This window comes from Buteo buteo, chromosome Z, assembly GCF_964188355.1.
Source record: "Buteo buteo chromosome Z, bButBut1.hap1.1, whole genome shotgun sequence".
NCBI classification, from domain to species: Eukaryota; Metazoa; Chordata; class Aves; order Accipitriformes; family Accipitridae; genus Buteo; species Buteo buteo.
Window position 1 is genome coordinate 51,989,073 of NC_134204.1, and position 20,968 is coordinate 52,010,040.

Genomic DNA, 20,968 nt, shown 5'->3' on the forward strand with positions numbered 1-20,968 from the left:
GGACATTCCTTCATTAGAATAAGCCAATTTAAAGGGAAACTAAACAAAACCTCACAGGCTGAAATAGGACACAGTAAAGTGAAATTAACAAATCGGTAGCAGATTCATATGTATCATTACAGTCCATTTGGGCAGCAGAGAAAGTTGTGGGGAGAAGCTGGTTTTGCTTTCTGCTTTATACAACAAATGCAAAAATAAGTCTTGAAAAGTACCTTTTTCATGGAAAGGCTATGATGGCTCTTTGTTGAATAAGTCTTTATTACATACACATAACTCTGTAGTTAGGCTTTAAAAATTAGCTCTGCAGAATACTCAGTACTTCATTTCTAACTCTTTTGGTTACTAGACACAACTGGCATGTGAAAGCACAGAAAAGCTTTTTCAAAGCACTCTTGCTGTTCTATTATCATGTGAGACAAAAAAGGAGGTGTGGGTAAGTTTTAGGAGGTCTGCCACAGAATGCGTTAGATAACGAAGACTTTACATTTTTACTTGAAAAATACCAAGCAGTTGGTGTTCATCTGTCTAAACAAAATTATTTCTCTCAGTAGAGCAGGTCTGCTGTCCGAAGCTGTTTGGAAGTTGTGACAAAGGAGCTTATTCTGCGTTTGCAAAACAGAATGAGACTCTGAATTAACAAAACACACAAGTGGAGCCACACATGGGGTTAGCTATACCATAAACCTGATGATGTGCAGAGGGAGCCTGGATTAGCAAAACATTCCCACAGTCAGCAAACCGCACTGGTATGATTTATTAGCAGCTAAAGCAGCTCTGAGATGGGAGGCAGTATAGTCCAGAGAGTAATACCACTGAAAAAATAAAAATGTCAGAAGAACAGATCTTTAATTTCTGGCTCCAGCACTGACTTACTATCTGCTATCCAACCAATCACTTCCCTGCTCTCTACTTCAATTTCCTTAACACTGATCAAAGATTTACTCCAAAAACCATATTAAAGCTGACAGGTAAAAAAATTGTAGGCAACGCAAATCAGAATGTCACTATTACAAAGCACATCAGAAAAGCATGTCTTAATATACGATTAGACTTTCCAAAAGCTTTTTTACCATTTAGAAATGCTGCATGAAATTCAAAAAGCTCTGTGGCCAAATGCACTAGCTTGCTAAAGACATCTCCAGACTGCTGCCTCTTGACTGCTTAACTAACGCCTCACTTGCATTAGCTCAGAACTCTTCTGCCTCTTCCCATAAAGACTGGTTAAGGTGAAAATGAAAAAATGAAAGGAAAGAGGTGTTACATGCTTTATTTCAAAGTATCTTACTATTTGTGAGACACACCTCACAAGCTAAAGAATGCAGCCCTAGACTCACTCTCCTGGCAGATGGAGGCTTGAAGGTTTGGTGCTCCCTCAAGCTGCTGCTGCTGCTGCAGATACTGCTGACTGCCTCCACTGTCTCAAATAAGAGAGCCAGGGGACAGGCAAGAGGTCACCCAACCACCCCTTGTTTCTAGCAACCAAGCAGTATGCAACTGCTCTATTATCCTTGGACAGTCACAACGTACAACTAGATTTAAGAAGGTCTATTCCTCTTTAGCTGTACTTACCAACCCAATGCCATGCATTATACTCAGCCATCCCTTATGCCTTGGCCCAAATTCACTCCTTCCTACTACTTACATCTTTCCTTCTACATCTAGACTCTTCCCCCACCAACACACTCACTGCTATTAAAATCAGGTTTGGGTCTTAATGTGAAAAATTTCTTTCTGGTCTGTCATCCGAATTCTGTTTTCTGATGAGCTAATGGCAATTTGTTACAAAGAATGTTATTTCTTGTCTTCCACAGTAGCTCAGAGGAGCCTGTGTGAAGGACTACAGCTTAGCTAATGTATAAATGTGTAAGAAAAACTGATCTGCCCCTTCAAAGCCCCAACAATTCATAAGACAAACACAACAAATAGAGGAGGATGGCACCAGGTAAGAGGAGATGGATGTGGGCTTTTCTAAGAAAAAGTAAGGGATTAAACAGCAAAAGTAGCAACAAAGCTGTCACTAGAGGCAATTTGGACTTCTTCCTTCCCTCCTTCCACTATGTGACTGGCTCTCCAAAACCAGGGAAATTTAGGGAAGCATTTTACTGCTTCAGAAAACTGAAATACATTATATTTATTGGAGTAATCAGAATGCAAACTAATTTTTAAAAAATTCATATAGCTCCTAGTGAGATTGCCCTGAATAAATGGTATAAGGCTATGTGTAAGTTTAAAGAATACATATGGTTTTAGGATACCATGCCACCAACTAGCATGGGACAGCACAATGGTATTCCAATATATCCAATCACAGGAATTTTCTTTGGAAGGGAAATCTGAAGGTCATCGAGTCCAAGGTCCATGTCAAAAATGGCACTAAGCCTAACCCTGGACCAGTTGAACCATCATTCTGTCCTTTTCTTTAGATAATGGCTGTACGCTGCCTGAACATCAAGATGTATCCCTCCCATGCACCACTTACAGCCTAAACCATGACAGCATCTGCTTGGGACGAAAGAGGTGAGCTGAAGGCATATTTCCTTCTGAATGTGTGAAATACCTGATACTTAAGAGTTATAAGGAACTGCAGATCTGGGATCATACCCCTGTGGCCACAGAGCAGATACGGTGTACATGATGTACTTTCAGCACACAATGAAATGTGCTAGTTCTGGATACGTTAGAAGGAAGCATAACTCAATAATGTGCCTAATGCCATGCTGATCCCGCTCTGAATGTCTAAATATGCTTTTGTGTTTTGAATGAAAGTATCTACAGGTTTGTGCGTGCTGCCTCTTTTAAATGAAGGCACATGGAGAGAGGCATCCAACCTATGGCCTTAGCTATATAGCCAAAGAAGAAACAAGAGAATGAACTGTTTGTCATTTGAGATGTTTACCATCTGGGAATTACTGCTTTCTGAACCATCTTTACTACCACTTTACTACCACCTTTGAGTTCTATAAAGAAGCCTCAAGTTGCACTCTTCCTCATTGCAAAACTAAACCCTAACTGTTGGTCATCTATCAGTTCCTTTGATCTATGTTCATATTAGGCCACTGCCTGGTTTTTAGTGCTCATCTTTCAGTATTTTACCTTGTGATCAGTATGGCTGCATCAACCGAAGACATGTCTTCTCCCCAGCTTGTTGACATTTCTAAGTGTATATCATTCTTCTTGCCAAATTCTTCATGTTGCCATTTACAAAAGCTTTCCAGCATTTTTTCCCCATGATGTCCAATATACATATCTGCCTGGAAATAAAAAACAATTCATTTTATTAAAATTATGATTCAAGAATTAAGAATATTTTTTGACTGAGTTAGCAAAAATATTCTCCTTTTTATGGCATAATATATTCACAGCAGAATGACTTGAAGTTCAGGAGCAGAGACCATCTTTTCTCATGTTAAAGATACAGGTGACAACAGTGCACTGAGAGGTGTACAGTGGATCTGTTCACCTGAACTCATTTATTTGCTGATTTTTCACTATTCATAGTGAAGAAAAGATTAATGATGGGAAAAGCCAGAATTTGAACAAGAAATGAGACTTCTCCACCGTCTGAGAGGACACTAAAAAGAGAAATACTTTCTTATTCACTGGAAAAATATATTATCAAATTAGAAACATGGATATGGGAATCCCTTTTTCTTACGAACTAACTGAAGTGTGAAAGGATTTCCATAATAATTTGTAGTAAAAACAAGAAATCAAGTTGACATTGTCCTGAAATATGATATACAAACCATAGGTTAATAGAAAGTCTCAATTAGGTGATCAGCTGACTTGTCTTTCTTTAGAAAGAAAGAACAGGATTTGAGATGATGCCTGAAAGGTGCAATGAAAGAATAGTGCTATATCATGGCACCTTTTATTTGTCTAAGGATTGGCTGATAAAGATATCAGTTGTCCTTTTACTGTCCACTGGGTTTAAGGGAGATGATTTTTTTATTGAGCTATACAAATGCACAAAAAGCAGAGAACAAGCAGATTTTGTTAAGAATTAGCTGATTTCCACAATGAAACTTTGTTTGATTGAGTTCCAGCTGCAAGCACAGAAAAATCTCAGTATGTGCAGCACAGAAATTAGGAGATTAATCTTTAATGGAGCTGCCCAACAGTGTAAATAACTAAATAATGCACCAAAGCTAACTGAGAAAATTTGTCAGCCATTAAAGTCAGTGAATATTGCAAGCCTTCGTGGAACAACAAGCTAAACAACATTACCCTCTACAAGCTAAGACAAAGATAATATATATACTTACTGGAGTCTCATGAAGGAGGACAAGCTTAGTCACCCGAAGATTTAGTTGTAGTCCAAGGCTCTTGTGCTGGAAAAGGTTAAAAACCTAAGATAAAAAACAGTAAATAAAAATATGTGCTTGTATTACCCACAACACACTGTAGACTAAAAATAATAGAACCTCAAAGAACCTCAAAAATTTCTCATATTCTACTGTGATTGTTTTAATTTTCCATAATTTGAATGGATCATTAAGCTAATGTATTGTGTTGGTCTTCTGAAGGGAAAACAGAGCTTAGGCAGTATTCATTCTGGGAGCACAAAAAAGACCTTTTCCCCTCAATGGACATGACCACTTTATAAACTGTAGCCTGTTTCTCCAAACACTTACACATGTATATAACACTATTCACATGAAAATTTCTACTCAGTTAAATCCGAGATCACGGCCTGAGTGGTCTGAGCCAGGACATGGCAATAACTCTTCCTATAGTTCTGAATAGTTAAAGTTTTTATTTATTGTTCAGCTTCTGCTCCTTCTTTAGAACAATCTTTCCTTGTACATTACAGATGCTAGTTTTCAGTGTTTTATGCACCAAACGAATTCATTACAGCTCCAGATAGAGCTGGGGGGGAAGTAATTGTCCGAGTACATTAACCTTTGGGTTTTTTCAGCCACTAATGATCACACAATCCTATTCAAGAACAATGTTATCTTTTTATAAAAACCATAGATCATGAGAAATCATCCACTGCCTCTGCCTTCCCAACAATATCATGGGCTTCTAACCAAAAATTCATCTTATTCAGCTCTCACTTTCTGGCTTCCCTGAAGATACAAGACCAGACAGTACAGACAAGTCTGCAGCACCATGGTTTTATGCTGCAAAACATACGGAGTAAGTCTTCATAGCCTGCTGATGGTCACGTACTGACTGTCCCTTAAAATGTGCTCAGTCAGAATAATTAAAAGGAGCAATGAAATCAGCCCGCGGTGCTTGCATTGTTGGCAAAACGCCAAAAATAATTTTAAATTTCCTACCATGTTTAAGATGGTTAGAATAAATCTTCTGGCAGCATCTGTTCCATGATACGAAACCATAGCTGGATCTGCCACCACAACAGTTTCTATATTGTACTCCTGAGGTAACTTGTAAGAGTATCGTTTTCCTCTTCCACTTTCTGATACTTTTTGATTCTTGGATTTTCTTTTATCTGTAACATAAAACATTGCTTGACAAACACATCCTTCAAACTACCTCTACAGTACTTTTAGGATTTGCTACCAGTGATTATGGTGTAACTCTGATTATGTGGAATGTAATAGCTATAAACTCTTAATACATGCTTATTTAGCACTGCCAATGCTAAGAGCTTAGACTGAAGGCCTGTACTACATATAAATGTTAGTTCACACTGAGAAAACAGGAATCTTATCCAGCTGCTCAAATAAAGTCAGTCAGGTTCTTTGCATCCTTTCACCTAACACATATGTATAAAAGAGTATGTGCCTCCTAGTTTGATTTGTGGGAGAAAACTAAATTCATGTTAGGTTTGACATAAAAATAGCCTCACTGAGATTGCAGATTTATCTGCCCATCTTCATAAATCACAGAGAAAACATCTTGATATAATTGTATCTTAGCATAAAAGATAAAAAATACAGATTTGCCACAAATTCAATATTAAGAAAATACATGGAACAATTCAGTGATTTGCAAAGATGAGAGAATATCTCAGATGAATGACAGAGAATGATATGTAGGATATAGGTTTGTTGGAAACAAAAAAGTGAAGTTTTACTAACTTGTCTTCAAAGTCAGGGCTGCTGTCATCATAAGCAGCTAAAGTAAAACAACAAAACCAAACCCTGGAAACAGCCTTCTAAACCTCCAGAAAGCTCCAAATCGAAAACATGTTGCATTTATGGTAAGCTAGAGGTTACTGCTCTTGTTAATTTTAAGTTTCCCCTCCAAAAACATGACAAAATCCCTATTACTACTACAGTACATATGGAAAAAGAAAAACTAATTACACAGAAACATTTCAAGCCAGAAGGTGGTCAGATATGCATACAGCAGTTAGCAATGATATTTAAAATAATTTAATTTAAAACAAAATATAAAATGGAACTCCCTGTTGTAATAGCCAAATTCTGTTAGATGCCCTTGAGAGGACATAAAACTTCTAGGACTGATCTCATTGAAGTCACTGAAATCAAATTTTTTCCAGCTTCCACAATGGAATATCGGGCTCTCTGTTTACAACAAAAGTGATGCTTGAGATGACAATTATAAACACATGTTCTGGAAACAACCAAATATTCAGAAATTTTGAGGAAATGTTTTGCAATTAATCAGTCTCATCTCTAATAGGAAAGTTCCTGCAGTTCATTTTATAACACATGACTACTCTCCAAAAAATAAGTCACTCTTCACGAAAGTGCTAAAAATGTGCCTTAAAAGTCACTGAACTCACAAATTAACTTTGAAATATAAGATACCAGTGGAAGATGGATCCGTGATTTAACATAAATACATGTGTAATATAGATTTAATGTAAGTATAATGTAGATACATACTTTTCAATGTAAAAAGTATAATGTATCCATGCTTAAAAAAGGTTGTCTATCTTTTTCTGTAGTCATTTGTTAAAGATTATATGTGTGAGTGATTTAGTCCATCCCGCTACATTTTAGAAAGGTTTACTAATTCCTGTACAACTGGTGACAATGTAAGACTTACTAACACAGATAAGCATACAAATTTATCAAAAGAAAAAAGTATATATTCTCCAGAAATAAATATTCCATGTTTGATTGCCTAGAAGTAGAAATACCTTACAAATTCATAAGCTATCTAAAATTAATTTTAACCTCTCTTATTTTGATCCTTCAGATACTTGCTTTGTCTTATATGTACAGCTAGCCTCTAGCTTTACTTGTGTTTGCTAACTGTGGATCTACAACCTACTTTATAAAACATTATGTGTGTTTTCGTCACCCTTTTGAGAATAATTTTTAATGAAACTTCAGTGTCGGGATTTGTGCCAAAAATCCCACACCCTATAACCTATACAACTATGACTTACCATACAAGCATCTAATGCTGCAAGAGTAGGCTATAGATCTAAGTTTAAATAGTAAACACATTTGGGTTAAAAAAGATCTCTCATGAGCCATCTGGTCAATTTGCCTTCCTCCTAGGAGCAGTGATTGATTCCAGTGCAGTTTCAGCAACACAGTTTACTCATTGTTCACTTCTTTGTAAAAAACAGCAGCTAGTTGTTGAAAACTTTAAATTTAATATTAGCATGGCTGTTCAGAGAAGTCTGCTAACACACCTCTCTAGAAGTTTTAGCTAGTGGTGCATTTTTATTCAGAATTGACAGTAAGCAGCCCACAATAAAACACAGCATTGTGCTAAACACTAAGGTCGCCACAGTCCCATAAACTGTTGAAAGATCTGTCTTTCCAGATTGTAGTGGATGAGAAGACTGCACAGCTCTGTAGACAAGGTGGCTGCAAGGGGCAGTGCCCATCATTTGCCTCAGATATCTGCCATGTTAATAAACCAAAGGACAATCTGTTCTTGGCCAGCCAACCTTTTCCAAATTGCTGGCAAAATTCCCAATCACATGAGATCTCATTTATCTGAAAATTTTAGCTCTTCCCTAAGACCTTTAAATAAATGCAATTAGTAATTTTGGTACCAGTGGTATTCACACAACTGCCATGATTACTGCCAGACAACAGGCAAAACAGGCTTTAGACAAAAACTCTTGTTTCTTTACAAACTGATAAGTCAGTAAAAATGACAAAGAATTGCTCATTATTGAAGGTACAGTATGCAAGAATAAATTCTGCAAAAAACCCACACCTACATCAATAATGCATGTACTAACAAGACAAAAATCAGATTAACTGAAAAAAACTGCTTCTTGGAATTAAAGATGCATAAATTCATCTTAAAAATTCAATTACATTGGCAAAATAAAAAATAAACGCTACAGGAGGGTACTGTGCAATAAAACTTCTATGTTTTGTGCAACTATAAAAAATATGAAAATTCCATGCCAATTTATTACTTAAACTCAGTTGACTGAAAGGAAAACTAGAGATGCTCTAGTACTCCAATAAGAAGGCTAGAAATACTGCAGTAAGTACATCTGACATTCAATGGGCAATTAAGAGAAAATAACAAGAAGTGTTAACAAAACAATAAAAATCCCCCCCCTAAAATAAAAAAGATGAAAATCCAGCTACTATAACCACAGGTTGCATGAAGTATCTGAGCCAGCATTAGTAACAGGCTATGACTACAGGGCTCTGGACACTTACAAGTCCTCAGGCACAAGGGCATTCCCTGAATACATCCACATGAGGCCCAGACTACAGAGCAATCACCATCACTCCCCAGGCTTTCTTTTCCCAGGGAAGAGAAAATAGGTACCCTAGCCAAATGGAAACTGCAGTATTCTGGCTAGGTAGGGAATATTCAGCAGCTTAGGAAGCCACAAGCTTTACCTCCACTATAGGTTAGATAGGGATTTAAATGTCTTAATGCAGAGTGGCAACTTGTTTCTGACCCAAGGAATGGAAACCAGTATCTCAGGCAGCACCAGTCTCCATCTAGTGCAACCTCATAGATCTAGACCTATGACCAAGATTGTTTATGCATTTTATTTTATGATTATCACATGGAAACAGGCTGTGGAGCAAGAGCCAACACAGCCCTCCCAGCTGACTGCCTAGTCTACATCCCATAAAGTCAAAGTTCTGGTTTTGATCCAGTGAAACTAGCAGGCATTTTCCTGCAAAATGGCATCACTCTAAAAGCAGAAGCACAAGCTGCTCATAACTCAGAATAGCATAGTGTTTATCACCAGAACTGAAAAGAAAAAGAGGAGGCTTCCAGCATCCCAAATACGGAAGGGATTAAAAATTCAGATCTACTGTATCCTGGATAAGAGCTCTCACTCACTAGTCTGTGTGAAAAGGAATGACCATTTTAGAAGATAATTATTATTTTTTTCCCCCAAATGCCCCACACCAAACAACTTCAGACTTGAACAAGTGTTTCAGATTAGGTAGAAGCAAAAGAGCTTAGCTTTCCAATGTGGCCCCTTACTCTAATAGCAATTGTTTCTCTCACATTTTCTCTGTAACACACTTGTGAACTGGTTGCTTTGAAAGGTTTCATGAGCCATGTGCTGGTGCGGAGTGTGAGGTCTATGTACGTGCAACTGGCTTACCTATGTAAATAAATCACACACATTCAACAAAAGGATATACATGCACACTCACAAATCCAGAAAGCATCTGCTTCTGTTGGTATGATTCTCTCCCTCCCCTAACTAATATGAAAAATACACCCCATTCACAAAAACAAGTTCTTTGTTCTCTCCAAACAAGTTTGGCTGTGTAGCATCTTTCATCCAGCCCACAACCGTAACGGACAACAAACAATACCTTCTTTGACTGACTCTCCTAGTTCTGCCTGAAAAGCTATTATTTCCAATAGTGATCCTTCAACACCTCCAGCACAGACATTCTTTCCTTCTAATAATTACAATACATCACTGGCGATACATTTTCTTGATAGGTAGCCAGTCTTTGAGATCAATTTGGCTCAAAACCAGCAGCATAAATACCTGTCCCAGAGCACCTATTGTGACACGAGTACTGTAGAAGCAAGAGATCCTGTTGTAAGATAGGTCCATATTGCTGAGAAGTTGCCATATTGCCAAGATAATAGCTTCTCTGTGTCACACAGCTACAACTCTACCTAAGGCAGCTGTGCTTAACCAGAGAGTATCAGAAAGCCCCATATACTCATCTGTTTTATGTTTGTTTCATTTATCTACTTAGTTTAGTATTTGACTTTAAAATCCCAAATATTGCTGTAAAGGCTTATTTTTGTTGCTTCAACCCACCTTCAAGGCTGTGCCTGTACCATGAATGTTTTGGTGGTATTTGCTAACTGCATGTCACACCAGCAAATTGCTCCTAGCGTAGACAGAGCTTTTATGCATGTAACTTACCGCAACCCTGCTTAGTAAAATAACATGTATCAGTAAAGGGAGGGACTAGTCTTCCTAGTACAACAGCATCAGTTAGAAATTGCAGATATTTATAACCCCCTGGCAATAAGGTTATGCCAGCAGATGCCAGTCAGTTATGCACAGCTTGAGTTATTTTGAAATTTCAGGCTGGTAGTAGAGATAATGAAATTATTTCAAGCAAATATTTGAATCTCTGTTGACAGACTATTTGCACCAAGTCAGAGCCTTAGGCATAAGATTATTAGAATGGAATAAGCTGGCTTTCCCATTTTAGAGCATAAAAGAAAGTGAAAGGATGACTGGTAATGAACATGACAGAAAAATAATTTTGTTACAGAAGAGTTTGCTCTTTACTCATTTTCATACACATCATGGCTTGCTATATATCAGCAAAATCTCTTTCTTTCACCCCCAAACACATGCAGGCAGGCATGCTCTAACTCACTTATCCCTAGTAAGGAAGAATAACCAGCTTTACTTTATGTGAACAACTTCTGCTAATATAGAAAATTTCACTTTTAGATAAGCTGTGGCAATGTAATACAATGCCTAGGAGAGAAATATAAAGCCTGCTGGAGGGAGTTACATGTCATTTACTTAGTCCCTCTCAATAACTACATAAAGAGCCTTGCTTTGCTAATTCATCTTTGATTTCAACCTGTGGATGGATACCTCATTATAAAAACAATACTTCCAAAATGGGAAAAAAACCTGTCACATTTATTCTGTAACCATACAGAATGGAAAGAGTAGCATAAATGTTCAGAAAGAACCACATGGAAACAGAAAAGTTTAGGCTGGAAGGCATCTCCAGAGGTCAGCTAGACCAACCTCTTGCTCCAGTCAGGGCAAGTGTTGAAGCAAGATCAGCTCTCTTAGAGCCATTTCCAGCTATGTTTTGTAAATGACCCCACAGCCTTTCTATGCAACCTCTTCTAGTGCTAAGCATTCTGGCTGAGATTTTTTTCCTTATGGCCAATTGAAATTTCCTTGAATGCAAGTTACAACTGTTGTCTTTCACCCTGTCATAGCATACCTCTAAGGAAAGTCTGGCTTCATCTTCTTTCTGCAGCCTCTTAGGCACTGGAAGACTGAAGCCACATTCTTTCTTTACCTGTTTGACACAACCCAGTTCCTTCTGCCTCACCCCAAATGTCATATAATCCAGCTCCCTAGCCATGTCAGTGCAACTCTGCTATTTCTTTCCACTTTGTCAGTTTCTCACTTATACTAGGTTAGGAGACATGAAAAAAATGCCTATTCTGTATTCATTCTGGTTTATTTCCTGGGAAAAAAAAAAATTTCTCACAGTAGCATTAAAAACATCCTCCACTCATGCTGAGGTCAAAAGACTGAGCTGTCCTCTATCCTTTGAAGAAGAGAAGTTGATGATGAAGCAGGAACAACAGAATGTCATCTTTCAAAAAAGCCATTTTTCCCCTCTCCACTGAAAACTATTAAATCTTACTACATGACAAATTTTTGTTTAAAACCTTCTACTTCAACAACTTCTTCTACTCACCACTGAGGAAGATGCATTAGGATTGTTTCATACAGTTCTTCTAAAGTATCAATCATAGAACATAAACACTGTTATAAAAATATTTCAATTCAGTGTCAGGCCCATTTGGAAATTCAAGACTTATTACTAATCAAAACTGGGATGAACTGTGCTAATGTTTTAAAACAGAAAATTAAGTACAAGCACTGCACTTAGTAAGTAATTAAGCAACTACAAAAACAGAGAGGGACATGAAATAGGTTGTAGTTATTAAGTTGAAGTAAAAAAATGACCTGAAGATTTCTACTTTCAAATACAATTGGACGTTAAGAAGCAGCGTCTATTCCTCAATGGACAGTTCCCTCTTCCGACAAGTGAAACAGCAGCCTCAGCATGCCATCTCAAAGCCCAGCATAAGTTACTGCTAAAAGAATAATCAGATATGCTCTTGTTGGGGGTTGTTTTTTAACTACTGTCTACGTATCTTAAAAATATGTCTGCTACATTAGATCTTTTCAGTGAGATTTGTATATTACCTGTAACAACACCACAGTACTGATTCTGAGAAGCTGGCTTTTCAGTAATTTTCTCCTCTATGGACCTTTTTCGTCTGTACACCCTGTGTGCATGACCTGTCACAGCCAAAGTGCGATTGAGTGGCTCAATAAATATGAAGTCCTCATTAATCTGTATAAACCCCATCTGCAAAGGAAAACAAAAGGAACACATAAGATAAGAAATTAAGAAAGTATGAAATTGTGCACAGTACTGCAGAAGAAAAAAAACACAAAACCCTATTTAAGAAAACACTTTGTTTTAGTAACCTTACCAGCAAGGTGACTACCTTTGTATTTTACAAGCCTTTCTACTTAAGTGAACTAGAATAAATTTCATTTATTTCAACTAAATCTGTGTGGGTGGGTGGCTACATGCCAGTAGCAGATGCACAGTAAAAGATCTGGAATGTTAAAAGTTAGCTTTGGGAGACCCATGGGGTCATTTAAATATGTACAGCATGTACAGAAAAGTCTATAGACTAGTTTTATTACTCAGTGTATTGTCACATTTTTAGATAACTATATTTAATGAAATAACAGGAATAATTTAGGACATAAGAATACATCCTGAGCAACTATGAAGCTGGGAAAGACATCTTGTGACACTCCTTTTACACTTTTTCAAATTTATAAAAAAGAGTATAAAAAAAAGAGGCAGCAATCCCTCCCTGGCTGCCAGCAGCTAAACCAGAAAAACATTATAAGACAGCCATTTAGTTGGTTAGCTTCACTGCATCCCAACATATTTATACACACAAACACACATAAAAAGCTAACACAACAGATGCATATCTAATATTAAAAGACTGTGGCCAAAGTTTAAAAAAATACTATAAACCATATTTATATAAACACCATACAAATCTAACTCAGCTCAAATTGTTAAGCTGCCAATACACAAGAGTTCCTATCAGAAGTAAAGCTGGAGACAGCAAGGTTTTGTGCGTTTTTTTCCTCCTAGAAAATGTCATCAGCAAGACTGACAGTTAACTTTCCAATTCTCTAAATTTAAAAACCTATTAAACAGTTTTGCTACAGAAAGAAAACAATGTGGTACATCTGGCTAAAAGAAGCAAAGAGCTCTTCTGTATGTTTCCATGTAGTATGAATAGAGAGAAATAGAAAATAATTTTGTTTCTTCTGGAATTATGTAGATGCCATTATCACATTGGATATCCTTCCTGACATATGGACAAATCATCAAAAAGAAATTCCAATCCAAGCAAGAAAACAAAATTAAATTTTATAGGTGGTACAAAATACAATTTCCTTCAAACATAAGTGGGCATTACTTTAAAAAGAAAAAAAACCAACACAAACTGTCTGCACAATCACATTAAATAAATGTGAATACATATATTTAATTTTTCAATCAGCTACACTAGCTGCAGAATGCTGAACAGACGTTGAAAGGTCATCATTAACGTTGTACAGAAACACAAGAGTAGCTGGGTTTGTTTGGCTGTTCTGTTTCCTTTTTGAACTTCCTTTTTAGGTCAGTTTATCTTTGTCATGAGCTTTAAATGTTACACTTTTAGAATATTAGCTAGTTATATATTTTCCATACACCTGCCAGATACCACTTCTATATACCTTGAATAATGTTACCTTTACATAACAATTACTTTTCTAATATAAACTATAAATGATTTTAAATTAAATTTTATTTAAAAGCATAGTTCTCAAACACTAGTAAAATCATAAACTATTTTTCATTCTATTTTCTATATCTAATGCTGAATTTCACCCAGGCATAGATTTATTTTTTTTTTAGATCATTATTTATCCTATGAAAGACACTGATAAATTCTGAATATAGAACAGGAGTAGCAGCCCATCAGATGGTGCTGCAGGTTTCCCCTGCCCACCTACAAAAAACAAGGCCTTAGTCCACCTTGACAAAGACTCAGTCAAAGCACATGTGCCATATTTCTTCTGTCTTCATTCTCTTTGCTGTGAAATGAAACCAGGGCTTTAAGATGCCATTCTTCAGATTGCCAACTAGATATACTGAGAAGCTGTGCTAGGACCACTGACATTTTAAGCCTTCCTTCAGCTCCTTACATAAACTCAAGGTTAATCCATTGGTAGAGAACTCCAAAAATTATTGCCAGTTTCCTGAGTCAGAAGTTAAAGAACTGAACATTGATGTAAAGTTTATTGAATAAAATTAACTTCAGTTACATATAGTCAAATGGGTAGCTTTCAGACAAATCTGGATAGCCAAATAATCTCCATTAATATTTTGATTGCTTTTGAAAAAAATGTGACTATTTCTCCATCTCTTGGACAATTTCACAGGTAGAAAAGGGAAGGTGAAGCCGTATCCTTGCCAACCATTCCCTTATTTTTTCATAATCATTATACGCAGAGTTAAGAAGATCTTCTACCATAAAAATAAACACAGAAAGCAGAGGAAATCAAAGCCATGCAATAAAGCACCACAGTTTCAAGGTGTTTTCAGATACTGGATGCCAGAGCCAATGCAGGCTTCAGACAGTTCAAATGGCAAAACCTCTATGTCATGAAAATGTACAGCAAAACAAAGGTTTAAAAAATGTAAAAAAATAATATGCATCTGGGATAGAACTGTGAGTTCTGAGGAACTGACCCATCTCCTACCAGTGTCATCTGAAAAGCTATCACTGCTCAGAGGTGCAGTTGAAAAGGCTACCAGGACAGTGGATTTATCTCATGCAAAGGTAACATAACATTCCATTCTTCCCCTTGCATTCATGTACCCCTGCATTCTCAAGTTTCTTACCTGAAATAAAACAAAACTTAAATGTAGCATACATACATCTCAGTAGAGTTCAAGCCCAGGACAACCTCATTTGGCCCAAAATTCATCACACCTACTAAATAAGGATGAACTGGGTACTTGCTCTGCATTTTATTTACTTTATGCAGTAGAGTAAGACCTTAAGTACAGGGCAGACTTCATCAAATGGTCATGTAAAGCATTACATGGGACTAGAGTATGGACACGCTGAAATACACTCACATCCACCACAAGTATTTTAAAGTGGACACTTGCCCTCATAAATGAAAGCTTTCCACAACATACATTCATACCATATCAACACTTCTCACTTTCTTAAAAGAAACAAATAAACAGAAAAAGCCATGTGGAAACACTAGCCCTGAATAAAAACTAACTTTTTATCTTACCTAAAATAAAAATTGTTAACATCTGAAATATGCCAATAATCACAAAAAGTAGGTTTCTTCTGAAATATGAAAGCTGGGGTTTCTTCTTACCTCTAATTGGAAATATCATATATGAGAGATGGAGAATGAAAAATACCTGCATATTCAGGGCAATTGCATCTGATAAAAGACATTATAACAGAAACTGCTATGCCATCTTATTTCTAACACCTATGTTAGAACACTCATGCTGATCTTTTCTGCCCAGCATTTCTTTCCTAAAAGGACAGCAATTTCTTTTTTTCCTATTTGGAGCATATATAAGGTTTTGACATTCTGTCATGTATCCTGTGAAAACCTGAAGTCTACTCTTTCTAATAAAGTTATATTACCATGAGAAGTCATACAAACATGAAAGTCAAGTAAATTTGCAAAGACCACCTATGCATGTAGTTATCAGATACTGGGTATAAGCCAGGAAATGTTAAGACTGGCAAAGATTTCTTTAAACTCTTACATACTCTTCCTTACATACCAATTCAGAGTGGCAGCTTATCATTCAAAGTTGAAACAATGCAGATTTTGAACATAATATTGTTTCTTGCAGAATTTACACAAATAAGGAAGCAAAGGATTGTAAGAAAAATGAAAATGCTTTCCTAAGAACAAGAACTGAAAAGTAAGAAAAGAAAATATATTTCCCTTGCTATTATTATCACAAAAAAATGGGATGAGAGAAGAATATCGACAAGCATGTACTACAGTCAGAGACTAAGTCACTCCCATTTTAATATCCCAGAGAAGAGATGTGGCACAGATAGTACTGTGTCAAAAAGCAGAATTTACATACCACAAGACAGTTATGAAATAGCATTTTGCCAATACATTGTGTTGTGTTCATCACAGGGATTCACTGAAATGCAATAATAAATGCAGACGGCATAACACAGACTTCAAAGAAATGTCAGAACATTAAGGCTTTTTTACTTTAAACAAAAAGTAGTTTCCCAGCTCTAAAGGATGAGTCTCAGTGGTCTACAATTTATCATTAGTTGCCGACGTAGTAGCAGTTTCTAATCCTGCAGCTTTACATGTCAAAGTGAAATATTTCATTCACTAAATAATTCATCACTGTGGTGGGTTGAGCAGCTGCCAGATGCCTACCCAGCTGCTATCCTACTCCCCCTCCCCAACAGGATGGGGGGAGAAAATAAGATTAAAAAAAAAAGCTCATGGGTCAAGATAAGGACAGGGAGATCATTTAGCTACCACCATCATGGGCAAATAAAACTTGACTTGCAGAAAATTAATTTAATTTATTGCCAATTAAAACAAATTTGGATAGTGAGAAACAAAAACAAATGAAAACAACACCTTCCCCCTGCACCCCAAGTGGCACAGGGCAGGTGGGGAATGGTGGGTACAGTCAGCACATAACAGTTTCTCTCTGCTGCTCCCTCATCCTCATGCTTTACCCTTCCTCCCTCTCCACACGCTGCAGTCCTTCAGGATAAGCCTGCTCCAGCGTAGGCTCTCCACAGCCTGCAGTGCCCTTCAGGCCATGCCCACCGGCTCTGGCCCGGAGTCCTCTCTTGGGTATCTGCTCCAGCGTCTGGACCACCACCTCCTCCTCCTCCTCCTCTACCCTTTGTGTTGGCAAGGATGTTTCTCTCACTTTTTTCCCCCACTCCTCACACTGCTGGGCAGAGGTTTACCCTCTCTTTTTCCCAGGGGCATTGCCATCTTGGCTGAGGGGCTCAGCTGGGCCCTGCGGCAGGTCCATTGGAGCCCGCTGGAACCGGCTGTGGCCGGCACAGTGCAGTCCCTGGTGTCATCCCAAACAGGCCATCTGTACAGTTACATACCTGTCCCCCTCTTGCGGGTTATTACTACCAGCTGTATGCTTGCGTGTACACAGGCTTACCTAATAATGGTGTGTTCCCTTAAACGAGTGGTAGATTTAGAATTTCCTAATTCTCACTTGAAGTAAACTCCCACCGTTTTACACCTTTCCTGTTTTCTCACTCCTCTTTTGTCTCTTCATCCATTCAACAGGCATCTTAAACTAGATTTCAGTAATAAACAGACATAGAGTTGCCATGTCATGACCCCAGTAACAACTTTCCCTGCAGTCTACTCTCCACTGTCTTGTGAAGCAGATGCACACAGTGTGCAAGGACAGGCTGTACAAAACTGTACTTCTACGTGCTTCCACCAGACTGCCCAAGGCAAGTAGCAATACCATCACAGGAAAAATGCACCCCTATCAGATGTAGAAAACGTACATATAGTTAAATAAGCATATTACAACCATCAGCACCAAAATATTAAAGTCATCTGCAGTACAAAAATGAAAGTTTTTCTTCAATGCACAGTGCAAAAGACAATTCTTGTTTACTAGTTCAATACTTAATAGTTTTGAAACACATTCTGGTAACCATAGACATTGTACTATTTGTAAGATGTCCCACAGCTGAAGATTTATTCTTGACTAAAGAGGCAAAAACATTAATTGCATATCAGTATCCCACTCTGAAGAAGGTTTACCTCCATGATTTTAAAAGTCCAGATCAAATTTATTATCGTGATTCTAACAGTGCTATCAGGACCTGATTTCAGCTGAAACACAACAAAAATAAAAGTCTCCAGCTCTTACTGATGCATAAAACAAGGCAAGCTCAAAGTTTTCAAACTGTGTAAATAACAGGGTAAGAACTTTACATGTTCTTGTTATTCAGATACACTACAGCTTTCCATCTTTAAGGACCTTTGCTTAAGGCTGAAGAAACAATTCATAAGTGCCAACAACTTCTGTCTTCAATTAACTGCTTTTCCGGGCTTTGCACAGCATACACATTGTACTTCTAGAGGTTTTCTCTATCTACCTGCTCACTCCACGCTGCTGCACAGAGTCAGGAAAAGTGACAGTGGGGAGAGAGTCAGTATTACCTCTGTTGACTGGCCTTCAGCTGCCAACATAGCATTCAATCCAATCCTTTCTGGGATTTTTTTTTAATGGTAGGACTGCACCCCAAGAAGTACACATATATGCACAATGCCATACCTTATAGCCCTGATAGACAACAAACATTCAGAGTGTTATGCAGAAAGTACATGACTAAAAGCATGCATTCAGGTACTGGTCCCCAGATTTAAGACCTGTAGAAACAATTTTTCCATGGCTTTTAAACTCTTCCAAACTCCTCTGGCTCCAGGCTGGTTTAAGATACATGCTACCCTGAATCTTTAGGAAAATCATTCTCTATAGGATGCTACTCTCATGATGTTTAAGATGATGACTACTTTTATCAAAACAAGCTGATGTTGCACATGCAAAAGAGTTTCTTCATTTCTATTAGATATGAAGTAGAATAGTGAAGCATGCAAAAGTGAGATGGGTTTGCATATTCTGACACATTTCAACAGGTGCTATGATTCACATAACCTTACTCAACTGAGCAAGAACCTCTCAAACTGACAGTGGAGAGTGAAGTGTAAGCTGATCAGAGAACGGACACAAATCCAAAGGAATCTGATTTGTTGAAAAGAAAGTGAAGTAAAGGAGACCAATGGATAAAGAAACTATAGACAGCAGGTCTGCCCAGAGGGTCTGTTGTTGTTACCCCTCAAAATTCCATTTGCCCATTAATTCACTGCCAGCCAAACCCTAAGATGTTTAGCATCTCCTCCAGATTCCAGATTTCATGCTTCCTAGCCAGAAATAAAATATTTCCTTTTTTTAGACCTAAGTCTCCCTCTACAAACACATTATTAGAAATTACTGCTGTATTTGGTACAAGTGCTGCTTAAATTGCCAATATTCCAATATTTGCAATGATTTTTAAACCATCTTCACAGTGGAGGATGATATCTAACCAAAGTACAGTCTACTTAAGAAGCCACCACAAACAACCATTGACTACCTCCATAATAAAAATATTTTAATAGGGCTGTGCATGCAATGAATTATTTTGTAACACAAGTTTGAGATCTATGGCAAGATGTTACCAGTTATTTCAGATGTTAGCTGTACTGAATGTAAGTACCTAAAATAGATTTTATCATTTGTGCCTTTACTGTTTGGAGACCACATCTGAAATATTTTCTTTTCCCAAGAGATTTTTACAGGGAAATCTTTGAACAAAAATACATAAATGGCATCATTTTTTTCAGAATTTCCCATTCTCAAATCTCGACATCCTGTTTCTTAAGTAAATTTTCCATCTTGCAAAGTTGTCCTCACCCTGTTTTGCCAGGCTGGCTGATCACCTGCACCACTGATAAAATTGCCAACTGGCAGGATTAAGAACACAATCACATCTATGTTAAGTACATATGAACGACTGGACTGGGTCAGAACAAAGGTCCATTCTGTACAGTATCCTTTCTCTAAAATTGTATAACAGATGACAAGAAAGAACATAAGAACAGAGCAAAAGTAGTTTGTATGCTCACAGCCTACAGCAAACTCCAGTAGGGAACTGGTATCAGTAGCTTTACAGTATGCATAAACTTTAACTGCAGTGGAAATAAACAGAACCACAGTGAATGAGATCTCAAAAATATATCAAGACCATTAATAAAAATTATGATAAGAAAAATATGGAAAAGGAACTATGAAGATCCTAACCTACCAAAGGGTGGACAGGGGGTTATTTAACTTTCCATAACTTACAGACTTCTCTTTCTTTGACATGTATTTTAAAAGGCATCCTTTTTTTTCCCCTTTATAATGAGTAACATACAAACACTGTTCTTGTGATCATTGCACTGCAAGTGCTTACAGACATTGTTGGTTAAGTCCAGTGCTGTCCTTTAGCAGCGCAGAACTCAAAGAAGCCAGCAGATTCATAGCTTTGGAAATTATTCAGTGTTGTCAAATATTACTAGTAATCCCACAATCTGTAAAAGGTTGACAGCCTCCTAAATATCACTTGAGACCTGTGTCAAATCTAACATAGCTTGGAAGCGAGGCAATTGAGGCAACATGATAATATGGTCACAACTGTGAAACTGATAGCATTGTCAAATACCTATTGATTTCTATTCAAGTTTGCACACATTCACTAGGACCTTAAGAAAGGCTGCTTTGATACAGCTACATTTCCCCCATTAAACTGAACCTTAACTTTTATCTTGCAGTCCGAAGTCTCTCTGCACATTTCAGTTCTTTCATCCCACTCCACAAATGCCTTTCTTATCAATGTGCACCACAACCAGACCTACTCAAAATAAAACCTCCACCTCTAAAACCTCCTACGCTCTTACCAGCAATATTCCTTGCCTGCCTCTACTGCCAAAGTGTGCATCTCCCCCTATGGCCAGCTAGACTGCCCTTATTTCTTGCAGGTGATATGAACAAGAAATCATTTCTTTACATAAGGCACTGCCATTCAGCTACTTGTTGGCATCTTGCCTCTGAGAAAGGCAGAATTTCCTAATGCGTCAACTGCC

The 20,968-nt window shown here is 37.5% G+C and overlaps 1 protein-coding gene across 1 annotated transcript in view; it reads right to left on the bottom strand.

The window, feature by feature from the left end:
* The window catches only part of ADAMTS19 (ADAM metallopeptidase with thrombospondin type 1 motif 19), a 150,592-nt gene that overhangs the window by 105,450 nt on the left and 24,174 nt on the right, over nt 1-20,968 (bottom strand). The window contains exons 3-6 of the mRNA XM_075020924.1: nt 12,344-12,509; nt 5,286-5,458; nt 4,266-4,349; nt 3,094-3,251 (exon numbers count right to left, since the gene is read on the bottom strand). Coding sequence (XP_074877025.1) covers nt 3,094-3,251; nt 4,266-4,349; nt 5,286-5,458; nt 12,344-12,509 — 581 coding nt within the window. The remainder of the gene's footprint in view (nt 1-3,093; nt 3,252-4,265; nt 4,350-5,285; nt 5,459-12,343; nt 12,510-20,968) is intronic.